A 13,698-nucleotide genomic window follows, 5' to 3' on the forward strand; every position below is an offset into this window, starting at 1 on the left:
CTCCCTCACACACTTCCTCGCAAGCAGTACATAGTATTACATAAATGGGTTGACACTCATTGGTGGTGGAATGTACACCTCTCCTCAGGACCATCTTATTAATCTACAGAGTACAAACTCCCATCTTCTTACATACAAGCAGAATGTACTTATGAGTGGACAGACAACACAGTCTTTCACTTTGTCCTTGTCTGGCCATTTCCCTCACAGGAGGAAGGAAACATGGATCGGGACTCGGCACTCACCCTGCAGCTGTTCTGTGTCTCACTCACACCACACTCACTCTGACATTTAGATCAAAAACCATGGTTTATTCATACTACACAATGCTGACAATGTTTTCTAGCTGGAATCTTAATAACACTCGTACTCTGGTCGACCAGTTGCAAACGTTAATGTTATTCCCAGAGTCGGCTTGACACACAGTACCAAACACTTAAAGCAGATGATAATATTGAACATACAACCTATAAGCCCTGTGATTACACCTTGGAGAACCCAGGCTACCATTTGACAGGCTATCCTCTATATCCCATACCCGTAGGAGAGACCAACCTAGGTCCCTCCTATTGCCAACCACCTGGGAGAGAGTATTTGTTCTTGTTTCCATTCATATGACATACAGTTCCCTTTCATAGGAACTCACCCAAGGAGTCTTCCTACCCCAGCTGGCAACCAAAGCCATGAGCTCACCTCCCTGGGAGCAGCACGTATGGCTGTAAACTGTGTAGGATGTCTCCTCAAGGCATATGGGCTCCATTTACCATACACATACCTGGTCCACCTATGGGTGGTCCTTGTCTGTCCCTGCAGTGATCAGGTGAGGAATGGAGTCCTTCAGAGAAATCTCAGGGTGCGCCAAAAGTGTCTCCCTCTCAGCTGGTCCTGCAGCGAACAGAGCTGGTCCCACCTGGGCCGCCAAATTGACTACAGGAATTGAACTCTATAACCTCTATAACTGATACAGTCTCCCATGACATACTTATAACAAAGCTGAGGAAGTATGGGATAGGTGAGTGGACAGTGAAGTGGGTCGAGAATTGGCTGACTGGCAGAGTGCAGAGGGTTGTCGTTGGCGGTGCAGTGTCTGGCTGGAGGGCTGTAACTAGCGGCGTCCCCCAGGGGTCTGTGCTGGGTCCGGTCTTGTTCAACATCTTCATCAATGACTACCCTCAGCAAGTTTGCTGATGACACGAAGTTGGGAGGATTGGCTGACATTCCTGAAGGCTGTGCTGCCATTCAGCGAGACCTGGACAGGCTGGAGAGCTGGGCAGTAAGAAACCAGATGAGGTTTAACAAAAGCAAGTGTAGAGTCTTGCACCTGGGTAGAAATAATTGCATGCACCAGTACAGGCTGGGGGAAGAGCTGCTGGAGAGGAGCTCTGCTGAGAGGGACCTGGGCGTCCTGGTGGACGACGCATTGGCCATGAGCCAGCAGTGTGCCCTTGTAGCCAAAAAAGCCAATGGCATCCTGGGGTGCATTAAAAAGAGCGTGTCCAGCAGGTCGAAGGAGGTGATCCTCCCCCTCTACTCTGCCCTGGTGAGGCCTCATCTGGAATATTGTGTCCAGTTCTGGGCTCCCCAGTACAAAAAAGACAGGGATCTCTTAGAAAGAGTCCAGTGGAGGGCCACAAAGATGGTGAAGGGCATGGAGCATCTCACCTATGAGGAGAGACTGCAAACTGGGTCTGTTTAGCCTTGAGAAAAGAAGGCTGAGAGGGGACTTGATCCAGGTCTATAAATATTTGAGGTGTGGGTGGCAAAGTGGTGAGGCCAGACTCTTTTCAGCATTGTGTGGAGGAGGGACAAGGGGAAACAGACAGAAACTGGACCATAGGAAGTTCTGCACTAATGTGTGCAAGAACTTCTTTATGGTGAGAGTGACAGAGCACTGGAACAGGCTGCCCAGGGTGGTTGTGGAATCCCCTTCTCTGGAGATATTCAAGACCTGCCTGGATGCCGAGCTGTGCGACGTGGTGTAGGGAACCTGCTTTGGCAGGGGGACTGGACTCAATGGTCTCTGGAGGTCCCGTCCATTCCCTACAATTCTGTGATTCTGTGAATATCATGGGGTGGTTTGGATGGGGAAAGACTACCCCTTTGAATGACCTTTTGTCAGGGCATGTCCTGGGATTCCTAGGATCCTCAAAATGCAGCACTGCTTCTGTCACTGAAAAATGGGGCCCTGTGTGGGACGGAGGGAGGGTCCATGAGTCCCTGGCCCACCTGACTGAGTATTTCCATGGTCTTAGCAAAGACATACTTACAACTTGAGAATGACAGTTAGCTGCATCCATGGTGGCATGGCCACTGCTGATGATCTTGAACTGTCTGAACATAACTGAAGAGGCTCAGGCTGATGCAAATCAGCTATTGAATGACAGTGTTGAAAAACTGGAAAGACAGGTGGCAGTTTTGATGGGGAAAAAACCTAATTCAATCATTCTCCTATGGAAGATCAGGAACATCTCTCTGGAAGACCATGGGGACCCTGTACAAGGGAATCTGTATAAAATGGACTCTGTAAATGAAGGCACTAAAAGGTCAGATTTTGAGGTTCCATTTGGACTAGATCTATTTGAGATCTGACTGATTGTAACCCAAAAATGAAAAAAAAAAAAAAAAAAAATGCAGGATAGGCTGGTGGGAGTGCCCTGACCAGTGTCCAACCCCCCAAACCCTGCTGCCCATAATACAGCAGCTGAACTGATGGATATAGAACAGTGGTTTAGACAGAAACCAAGAGAGCATGCCAGCATAGCTGCTCTGGTTATGGGACATGGAGGCAGAAAGCGCTGTGGTGAATGGACTGGAAATTTCAAAACTGACATCCATTACTACTCACCCTGCCCTCAGGCAAAGACTGTATGCTCTGTCCAACATAATGAGGATAGCCATTTGATCAGAGAATGATTTATGGCTGTGTGTCATATAACATGGCCAAATAAGAATGACATAGCATTAAATATGAGCCTGTGGTCCTCTATGGAGGACTAACAAAATTATATTAGAGAATTAGGCATGAAAGAGGCAATCTATGAAGATGATTTTGAGAGCCCAGTCAATAAATTTTTCATCAGGAACGAGGGATCTCATCCTACAGCCATCACCTTTACATCAGGATGGGTCTATGTTATCCATACTGAACCCCCCAGTGGCCCTCAGGTGCTGTAATACAACAGGCTGCCCAATTGATGGGGAGACAAGAGTGCCTACGGCCAGATGCAGGCTCTGAATGGTGGTGAAAAGGTCAGAGAACCATCTGCTGCCATGACTCAGGCATCCAGCCCCTAAGGTAATCCAGTCTGGACCCATTAGGGTCTTGAGACAACATATGTTTAAAGACCAGATTAGAGCAGGAGTTCAGTTTAAAAAGATCGATGGACAGCATAATCAGGAAAAAATATCTGTTAAACAGGCCCAAGCACTGAGTATTTATAGTCCAACCTTTTCAGCCAAACTAGATGTGAATGTAACTCAAGAAGGGTCTGGATGGGGGCTCTGGCAGAGCCAGAGTTCTTTGTGAAACCCTATGAGGTTTTGGTCACAGGTTTGGCATGGAGCAGAATAAAGATACATCACAGTTGAAAAGCATTTATTGGCTACCTATTCTACACTACAGGTGGTAGATCCAGTAACTCAGATTTCAGAGGTTATCGTTAAACAACAAGGCCAGTCCAGGGGTGGGTAAAAGATCTAACACACATCTTTATGATGGGGGTGGCCCAATCACAAACAGTGGTGCGCTCAGTTGTTCTGCTTGCCTGCTCCTCAAGGAGTTAGGAGAAATCTGTGCCTGTTGCGTGTTCGAGTGCGTGCGCAATGCCATGTGGAGGGCTTATCACAATAAAGATTGGCGGATTTGCTGCGTAGACCGGTCAGAACTCAGATCTGCGTTGTGCTTCCTGCGGCACCAAACGCCCAACAGTGGCAGTTCCGTGTATTGGCCAGCAGGTGGCAGCAGAGACCACGGAAAGAACGTCTGCGGGATAGACCCTGGGGATCCGTTCTCCTTTGATTATAGGGGAAGAACACAAAGATGGATTAAAAAAAAAAAGGGGGGGGGGAGAGGGGGGGGAGTGGGAAAAGAAAAAAAGAAAAAACCAAACCACAGCAAACAAATAAAAACTTCTCCAAACGTAGCAAACGTGAATGTCTGTCAATAAATAAATGAGTAATTGAATTGATGTCTGTTTCCCCTCTCCCCCGCCCCCCTCAACTTCCGAGATGAAAAAACACCTGTTATCAATTGGACAGATGCACACAATGAAGCCAGGGATGGTCTGAAACGCAAAGCAGCTGAGCAGCTTTTAGAAGAAAACAGAGTAGTAACAACTTCTGTACCTACATTCACCACTCTGAGATCCTGTCTGGGTCACCCAAGGCTTGTAAATAACCACTGGGTCGGTTCTGATGTCGAGTGATTTGTTGTCAGTTCTCTCATGGTTCTCCGGTCAGTTCTCCGGTGCCAGGATCTGCCACAGGGCATTCTGACCACGGGCATCATGTTTCTACGCTGCCGCCTGCATTGAACAGGCAATGGGACTGCCCAGCATGTGCAAGGCAGCACCTCTTTCACACCACCAGAATGTTTAAGGCTGTTGGGATTGTTGTTAGCGTCCCATTAACACTGAGGCTAGAGATACCCTTAGGATTCACAGAATCACAGAATCACAGAATTACCCGGGTTGGAAGGGACCTCAAGGATCATGTAGTTCCAACCCCCCTGCCTAGCAGGGCCACCAAACATACACCTTTACTAGATCAGGTTGCCCAGGGCCCCGTCCAACCTGGCCTTGAACACCTCCAAGGACGGGGCATCCACAACCTCACTGGGCAGCCTGTTCCAGGACCTAACCACTCTTCTAGTAAAGAACTTTCCCCTAACATCCAACCTAAATCTTCCCTCCTTCAACTTAAAACCATTTCCCCTAGTCCTGCTATTATCAGCCCTTTCGAAGAGTTTACTCCCTTCCTGGGAGTAAGTTCCCTTCAGGTATTGAAAGGCTGCAATGAGGTCACCCCGCAACCTTCTCTTCTCCAGGCTGAACAAACCCAACTCCCTCAGCCTGTCCTCATAGGGGAGGTGCTCCAGCCCCCTGATCATCTTTGTGGCCCTCCTCTGGACCCTTTCCAAAATCTCCATATCTTTTTTGTACTGAGGGCTCCACACCTGGACACAGTACTCCAGATGGGGCCTCACAAGAGCAGAGTAGAGAGGGACGATCACCTCTCTATCCCTGCTGACCACCCCTCTCCTGATGGAGCCCAGGATCCCATTTGCTTTCCGGGCTGCCAGAGCGCACTGCTGGCTCATGTTAAGTTTCTCATCTATCAGGACCCCTAGGTCTTTTTCTGCCGAGCTGCTCTCAAGGACAACTCCTCCCAGCCTGTACAGGTGCCTGGGGTTCTTCCGGCCCAAGTGCAAAACCTTGCACTTTGCCGTGTTGAACCTCATTAGGTTCACCCGAGCCCAGCTTTCCAGCCTGTCAAGGTCCCTCTGAATGGCATCTGTTCCCTCCACCGTATCGACTGCACCACTCAGCTTGGTGTCATCAGCAAACTTGCTGAGGGTGCACTCCATTCCCTCATCGATGTCATTAATAAAGATGTTAAAGAGCACCGGTCCCAAGACAGACCCTTGAGGGACACCGCTCGTTACCGGCCTCCACCTGGACATAGAGCCATTGACCACCACCCTCTGTCTGCGGCCTTTCAACCAATTGCTTATCCATCTAGTTGTCCACCCATCAAATCCACCTCCCTCCAATTTGGAGATGAGGATGTGATGGGGGACCATGTCAAAGGCCTTGCTCAGGTCCAGGTAAATGACATCGGTCTCCTTCCCTTCATCCACCAACGCCGTCACTCCATCATAGAAGGCCACGAGATTAGTTAAGCATGACCTTCCCCTGGTGAAGCCGTGCTGGCTGTCTCGGATCACATGCTCGTTCTTTATGTGATCAAGCATGTTGTCCAGGAGGATCTGTTCCATAATCTTCCCAGGCACAGAGGTGAGACTCACCGGCCTGTAGTTACCCGGGTCGTCCCTGCTCCCCTTCTTGTAAATGGGAGTGACGTGACCCTTCCTCCAATCATCCGGGACCTCACCTGACAGCCATGACTTCTCAAATATGATGGAGAGCGGCTCAGCAACCACCTCAGCCAGCTCCTTCAGGACCCTGGGATGCACGCCATCTGGCCCCATAGACTTATACTCATTCAGTCTAAGGAGGCACTCTCGGACTTGCTCTACCCTTACAGTGGGGAGGGATTTACCTCCTTGGTCCCCACATAGAGGTATGGGGGTGCAAGACTTAGGGACGTGAAAAAGACTAGAATCCTGGCCACCAGTGAAGACCGAGGTGAAGAACTCATTCAGCACCTCAGCTTTCTCTTCATCTCTTCATCTGTTGATTGACATTACTATTAGCATTACTTTGATGGTGCCCTATCTGGGTCATTTCCAGGGGATGTCAGGAGTAAGGCAGTGACAGGAGAAAAAGAACAGACTCTGTTACTTTATAAAAGTGATAATAGAGAGAGTTCATTGGAAAAAATACAACTCTTAAATAATAAAAAGCATGCTTCTGATTGGATGCAGGTATCATCTGGGCTCTGATTAATATTACTTTTAAGGTAAAGATTATTGTTACCTTAATGATTGTTTTTTGGATTATGATCAGGGTAAAGTTTCCTTTTGCTACAAACTTCTAGCATCATTTTTGTTGTTACATTTGGAGTTAGAGACAATTTTAGAATCAGGGTAAGGGTTAGGATTAGAGTTACATTGCGGGTTAATGCTGTTATCTTTACAGCTCCTGTGAGGGTTGGGGTCTGGGTCAGGTGTTTAAAAAATGAAATGAGAAAAGAATAAAAAAAAAATATTGAAAGCTTCAGATTTCCTTAATCTTTGTGGAAATCATATAATGTGCAACTCAGATCTACCTCTTTGTGCAGTGAGTGCCTGTAAATTTGCTAGAGCCTAATATAATATGGCCTTGTGCTTTCCGCTAACTCACCTTCATTTCATTTTCATTAAATTTGCTTGGTAGTCAGATTTTGGTGTGTGGATATTTTAAAACAATCTAACTGACATTGGCAAAAAATTAAAAATAAATAAATTAAAAAAAAATGCATGACAGCATCAATTGTATCAATTTTTATAGATAAGATAAAGAAGAGCAGTTTCCCTTAGTTTTCTGTGCCTCTTTACTTTCTTACCCTCTCCCCTTGTGTGAGAAACTCTCAAAATCAAAGATTTCTAGTTAGGCGAAGATGGCAGCGATAGCAGCAGTGCTTATTCATTATTGCAATACTGCGCGCACATCCCCTATTGGCAAGGGAGAAACTGCACACCAGTCAGTGACATGAATTCTGTTCTGTGCCCTAAACCCAATGCAGGTGATGCTCTCATGGCTCTCATTGGTTGAGCATCACAGGCTCACAGACTCCTCGAGACTGTTGCTAGGATTCATTTCCATATAAGGTCAATTACCAACCTCTTGTTTTTAGGTCTGCCTTGTACTTTTCTGCGGAGAGAGAAGGGCAATGTTTCCAAAAGTCAGTACATTCATTCTGTCCTGTGCTGGGCTCTACCCACCCTGTGTATTTATCTTGTGCTTGTCTCAATTCTCCCCATGTCAGAATGCCCCCAGTCTGAACTTAACTCTGTTCAGCAACATTCTTGGTGGAAAAACTACTTATACAGCTGTTTTACAAGAGGGTTATACATTCAGTTAGGGCCTACGCTATGTACTGAAAATACTGGAAACTTCCACTGCAAAAACGCAATCTACCTCTCCCATCTGTGCAGCCTTGCAGACCCAGAGCATGCCAGGTTATTTCTGCTTTCATAGCATTTTCATGCTGTAGGATGAGCAAAAGGTTCTGCTGCTTGATTCTTCTGCAAGAGCTGCCTACCGGCAAATGGTTGCAGGGATGGAGGATGTGACAGAAAGCATTTGTCTCCACAAGAGCAGAATTACATTCAGTGCAGAGAGTGTGAGAGTCAGGTTGGTGTGGAAAAGCACTGACACGCTGGGGATGATGCAGTGCTCACATGTCTAACACTCACAGACATTACTGTCAGAAGGATGGTGCTGTGTTGTGCTTCTACCTTTGGCAGCCCCTGGAGAAATGCTGTGGCACACAGAACACCTTTGTATTGCACTGACTGCTGCCATGAAGCATGGATTTAACACACCAAATCCAGAGGAGCATGACTGCATCTAACTTCCCTGAGAAAAACTACTGTAGCTGAAGATATGAGGAGGCAGCTGCTCATCTGCAGAACAAGCAGTACTGCCAGACATTGGGCCAGGTGAGCACCTCCTGCTGCAGCGTGATGATGACAGGGCTGGAGACGATCTGCAAAGCCAGCTTAAAAGTGGGAGACGTGAGTCAACATGGCAGGAGGACAGAGGTGTTAGGAAGCAGCCAAGGCATCAAAGAGTATCAAAAGGCTTTGAAAGGTATCACAAAGCGACAGCCAGGAAGACTGGGATTATCATGAGCAGCAACCTGGATGCTAGAGATTATTTGCTCCCATACAAAATGGTAGAGATCTTGCTGCAGACATCCCAAAGCCAGGCAAAATGGGAACCCAGAGCTCTGCCTGCACGAACCTCACAGCCAGAGTGTTGCAAGCTGAGCTGCCTTGCTGTTTGTTGCATTCATCCCAATCCCTGTGAATGAAGACTCGGAATGCAGTCAAGGTTGATTGAGCATGAGAGTGACTTTATTCAATAAAAGACAGGAGGGCTTGAGAGGTCAAGGGTGAAGATTGGACTCCTCTTGTCAAGATGAGAGTGGCTCAGAGCTTGTGCTGCTGCCTGGTGCCTGGGACTGGCAGCCTGACTCTAAGTCCCCATCTAAGATGCTCAGCTTCACCTCACTGATGCTGACCTGCTCCTGCATGGTGGTGCTGCTGTTGGGGCACTCGGGCTGTGCTTGGGATGGGCAGCACTGCAAAGGCGCTGGGTCACAATCCAGGCAGGTGACTGCTGTGTCTGGCAGGCTCAGGTCAGCATCTTCAGCAGAACCAGGAGATATGAGAGCATGAACGTGGATGAGCCCCTTGTGTCCATCACTGATACCATGTGGAAGGCTGTCATCCGAATTGCAGCGATTCATGCTTAATAAGAACTCTCCATTGATGGAAACACACTGCACATCACTACTTGGTTTGGATCTTTGGGGTTGACAAGGGCTTGAATCACCTAGGAAGGCATAGAAACACAAGGGTTAGTGTCAAACGTTTGCAAGTTGAATCATGAAAGAGGTTGTTGATACCTGGTAATAGAGTGGTGGCAGGAAGAAGCAAATAGGCTTCAAGCAACAGAGCCACTGTCTTGAAAGTGATCCTCGTGCAGGTCCAGCTCGTGTGTTGTTTCACTGTAATCTGCTTCTTTGGGTCTACCTAGTGGGCAGCAGCACTCGAGCTGTTACTGATATCATTGAAAAGAACTGGAGACAATCGTTCTATTCCTAAGAGCTTCAAGGTGCCTAGAAGCACAAATAGAAACCAGCAGTATTTCATCACTTCACCAAAAAGAAGGTCAAACACCTGAGCTGTGAAGAGCAGTTACAGAACCTATGCATAAGATCACACCAGACATACTTTGTTCTAACAACAGTTATGGCACATAGTCCATTTCCTTCAATATTCCCAAAATGAAATGATGTGGAGCATTACAGGGAAAGAAACACTGCACACAGACACTATGACCCTGATTATACTCAAGCAGCAGACTTAAAACAAGTCAGAGTTTTTGATTCCAGGATATTTCAGGACCTATCATGTGTGAAATTCAGTTACACAACAGTGCCTAGGTGCCTGCGTTTCAAGCAACTTTCAGATCACAGCCATGTAAAATAAAAACAAATTCAGTGCAGAAATAGCAATCCTGTACCTTAATACTCATGAGATTATCCATTTTTTACAGCACTCTGACTAAGTTCTAAAACTTGCTCATCCCAGTTCACTTCAGCAAGTTCCACCAATTCAAGCAACGCAGTTCTGAGATCCTGTGTATGTTAGGCAGATAGAATTGAACAGTGCAGAAATAATCTCTGACAGCTTTAAGAGCTCCGTTCTGCTTACAAACCCTCAGTCCAAAACTATTCTCAGTTTTAAGGAAATGAACACCTGAAGCAGTTGGATCATTTGCCATTTGCCGCATTCTGCTTCTTGGCATCATGATTAGCACAAAGGGTTTTCTGCTGTCCTGCAGAGATGGACAAAATCCTGCTTACAAATGGACCAAGTTTCAGTGTACAGCAGAGTTTGTACCAGACTAAAAAGCCACATCATTCAATTCATGTGCTCAGGTTGTTATGCACTCAGAAAGGAAACAGAACTAACTGTTGAATTCTGAAAGCATTCTGTGGGGTCCTACATTACCTCCTGATTCTGGAAGAGGAAATTCTAATAGCAAATGCAGAACTTTGCTCTTCGTAGACATGAGAAGAGATGGCATTTAGCAACATTCCTTTCTGGGAAATCAAATGATGTGTCTCTATTTTTACTACAGATAGTATAGGGAGCAGCCAGTTGAAGAACCAGATACAAAAAAATCCAGCCCATTGGCAGGAAAATACTTCTCCTTAAATTCTGTATGCTATCATGGTACAGAATTAGGCTACAGCGCCACATAGGCCAACCAAGCATAGAACCAAATCCACAAAATACTGGTAGACAAAGCAGCAAAGCAAAAGCAAGGCCTCTTGTCAAGCTCAGCTATTTCCCTTCTCAGTGTATTCTAGCACCACTGATACCCACTAGTATCCTCCTGTAGAGTGCCATCATATTGTCATCATCCAAAGGAAAAACCCACACAGCAGAGCATACAGCACTACACCCATGCTCCAAATATCCGCCTGAAAAACAAAAAGACAAGCTTACAAACCTGAAGCACCTCAAATGGCTTCCTGACAGACTGGATTGTCTGCCCTTGCCAAAGCCCACATATAGCCCATGAAAAGCTGGCTCTTTCCCTCAGGAAAAAAAAACCTTATCGTCCCAGAGAAAGCATATAACCCTCATTCAATTGTTCTTCCATTCAGCTTAGAGCACTATTAAAACCAGCATCTTCACCTTAGCTCATCACACTGCTGCAGTTCCTTTTACAAGGATTTCACTGGCAAAAATGAAGTCAAAGCCGTCACAAGGGATTTAGCACAGTTACATGTTACTGGATAGGAGAGCTGTCAGCACAGTCACCTGTCAGGCTTTGCTGCTGTTCTATTTATGTATAGGCACAACAAGGTTCAGACACCTCACAATGCAATTCTCACTTTGACTGTAACGAAAAAGGAGGCTTGAAAAGCAGTGTGTGGAAAACAAAGAAACAAGAATTAGAACAACAGTGGGGCCATGGCACTTGTAGGAATTGCTCCGCCTTTAACAGCGATTCAAGAAGGATGAGGGCATTCCAAACCAGACCAGTTTGGACAGATTAACAACTGCAAGTAGTGGGTTCCAAAATTCCAGACATGAAATCAAAGCTGGAAAAACTCTTCACATTTTCATCTCTCAATTTTTAGTACATTGTGCATTACAGTGCAAACAAGTCTTCACATACAACTTGGAATCTAGAGACAAGTCTGACAAAACAGACTGCACAAAAATAATGGATAATTAACAGAGAAAATTGCTCTTTCAAAAACTTAGTAATAGGAAGAGATCTCTGAAGTTGCTGTTCTGTAGAGCCCCAAAGCAGTCGCTTGAGACAGTTCAGGATTAGCCTGAGACAAACCAGCCAGCTGTGTGAACTGAGACCAATTGCACTTTTCTAGCCTGTGGCCACTGACAGCTTCTGAGAGCTACCAACCTAGCAGAATTCAGAAGGGAAACCAAGAGAGCCTACCTGAGCTCCACTGCCTTTAAATGCTCTGTGGAGACATTTGGGTGATTCTGCATGGCTGAAGCAACTCTTCATTGCTTTGTATTACTGCAATCATCTTGCTTGTTTTAATGTACGTTGAAATGAGGTGTGTATTACGGCAGTGTAAAACCAGTGGGAATAGCTATGAAGAATAAAAAATGAACAAGCTAAGACAGAAAGTGGAGAGCGGAAGTTATTTGAAATCTTCCCTTTCCCAGAATGTAGCAATCTAGCAAAAGTATTTGCAAAGTCTAAGAAAAGGGGGATAGAGTTTGAACAAGGGGACAATCTAAGGCTCAACTATTGCAGAGGGGCTTGGGTAAGCAGGATGTCAGATCAGATAAGAAAAGAATATTTTGAAACTCCATTGTCAGCGTTACGGGGAACACTGGGCAAGGGACCAGCTGGAAACGGTTGCAGGCTGAAGTCAACGCACAGTTTGATGAACAGCTGTGTGCTTCCTGCTGGATTGTGGGCTTCTGAGAACATCCGACCCCGACAGCTCCAGAAATGTCTCACAAGAAGGAGGACAGACAGAGTAACTGCACGTCCTCAATTTTTTAAGGTTCACGGAGAGCCTGGTTCATTATGTACAGTGCATCTGGGCTACACTAAAAAGTTACAAGCTGAAGAGGAATTGATTTGAATAATGACATTTTAGTAAAGAGCATTACAGTATTTTTTAAAAAAAGAATAAGATTTAATACATTACACTTATAAAAATCGATTGAAACAAAACAAAGAGTTTGCAACAGTAAAAAGCTGCATTACATGTCATGAATTCCAACAGACAGGCAATTCACTGCATTTAAAACACATCTGGTCATAACTTCCCACACAGCATTCTTGACTTCATGGTTCCTCATGCTGTAGATGAGGGGGTTTACTGCTGGAGGCACCACTGAGTACAGAAGTGCCACCATCAGGTCCATGGATGGGGAGGAAATGGACGGGGGCTTCAGGTAGGCAAAAAAGGCAGTGCTGAGAAACAGGGAGACCACGGCCAGGTGAGGGAGGCATGTAGAGAAGGCTTTGTGCCGTCCCTGCTCAGAGGGCATCCTCAGCACAGCCATGAAGATCTGCACATAGGACACCACTATGAAAACAAAGCAACCAAAGCCTAAACTGGAACTAAAAATGAGAAACACAACTTCCCTGAGATTTGATTCTGAGCAGGAGAGCTTGAGGATCTGGGGGATTTCACAGAAAAACTGGTTGACAACATTGCCTTGGCAGAGAGGCAGTGAAAACGTACTGGCAGTGTGCAGCAGGGAATAGAAAACCCCAGTGCCCCAGGCAGCTGCTGCCATGGTGGCACAAGCTCTGCTGTCCATCAAGGTCCCGTAGTGCAGGGGCTTGCAGATGGCAACGTAGCGGTCATAGGACATGATGGTGAGAAGGAAATACTCTGCTGAGAGGAAAAAGAGAAAGAAAAATATCTGTGCAGCACATCCTGTGTAGGAGATGGCCCTGGTGTCCCAGAGGGCGTTGGCCAAGGCTTTGGGGAGAGTGGTGGAGATGCAGCCCAGGTCAAGGAGGGCCAGGTTGAGGAGGAAGAAGTACATGGGGGTGTGCAGGCGGCGGTCTCAGGCTACGGCTGTGCTGATGAGGCCGTTGCCCAGGAGGGCAGCCAGGTAGATGCCCAGGAAGAGCCAGAAGTGCAGGAGCTGCAGCTGCCGCGTGTCTGCCAACGGCAGCAGGAGGAACTCGCTGATGGAGCTGCTGTTGGGCATCTGCTGTTGTTGGGCTTGGAGTCCTGCTCAGAGTGCAGAAGATAATGACAAGTCCAGACCATTCTCAGAGACACTCC

The 13,698-nt window shown here is 46.5% G+C and overlaps 1 protein-coding gene across 1 annotated transcript; it reads right to left on the minus strand.

Annotated features, from left to right (window-relative positions):
- Positions 1 to 12,655: 12,655 nt before the first annotated feature.
- On the minus strand, positions 12,656 to 13,453 carry LOC146755409 (olfactory receptor 14C36-like). Its single transcript, XM_085525493.1, has one exon. It carries the CDS (start codon positions 13,451 to 13,453, stop codon positions 12,656 to 12,658), a length of 798 nt encoding a protein of 265 aa, XP_085381619.1.
- Positions 13,454 to 13,698: the final 245 nt, after the last annotated feature.

Source organism: Coturnix japonica, chromosome 32, assembly GCF_054131305.1.
Source record: "Coturnix japonica strain WE chromosome 32, WE-NBRP24, whole genome shotgun sequence".
NCBI classification, from domain to species: domain Eukaryota; kingdom Metazoa; phylum Chordata; class Aves; order Galliformes; family Phasianidae; genus Coturnix; species Coturnix japonica.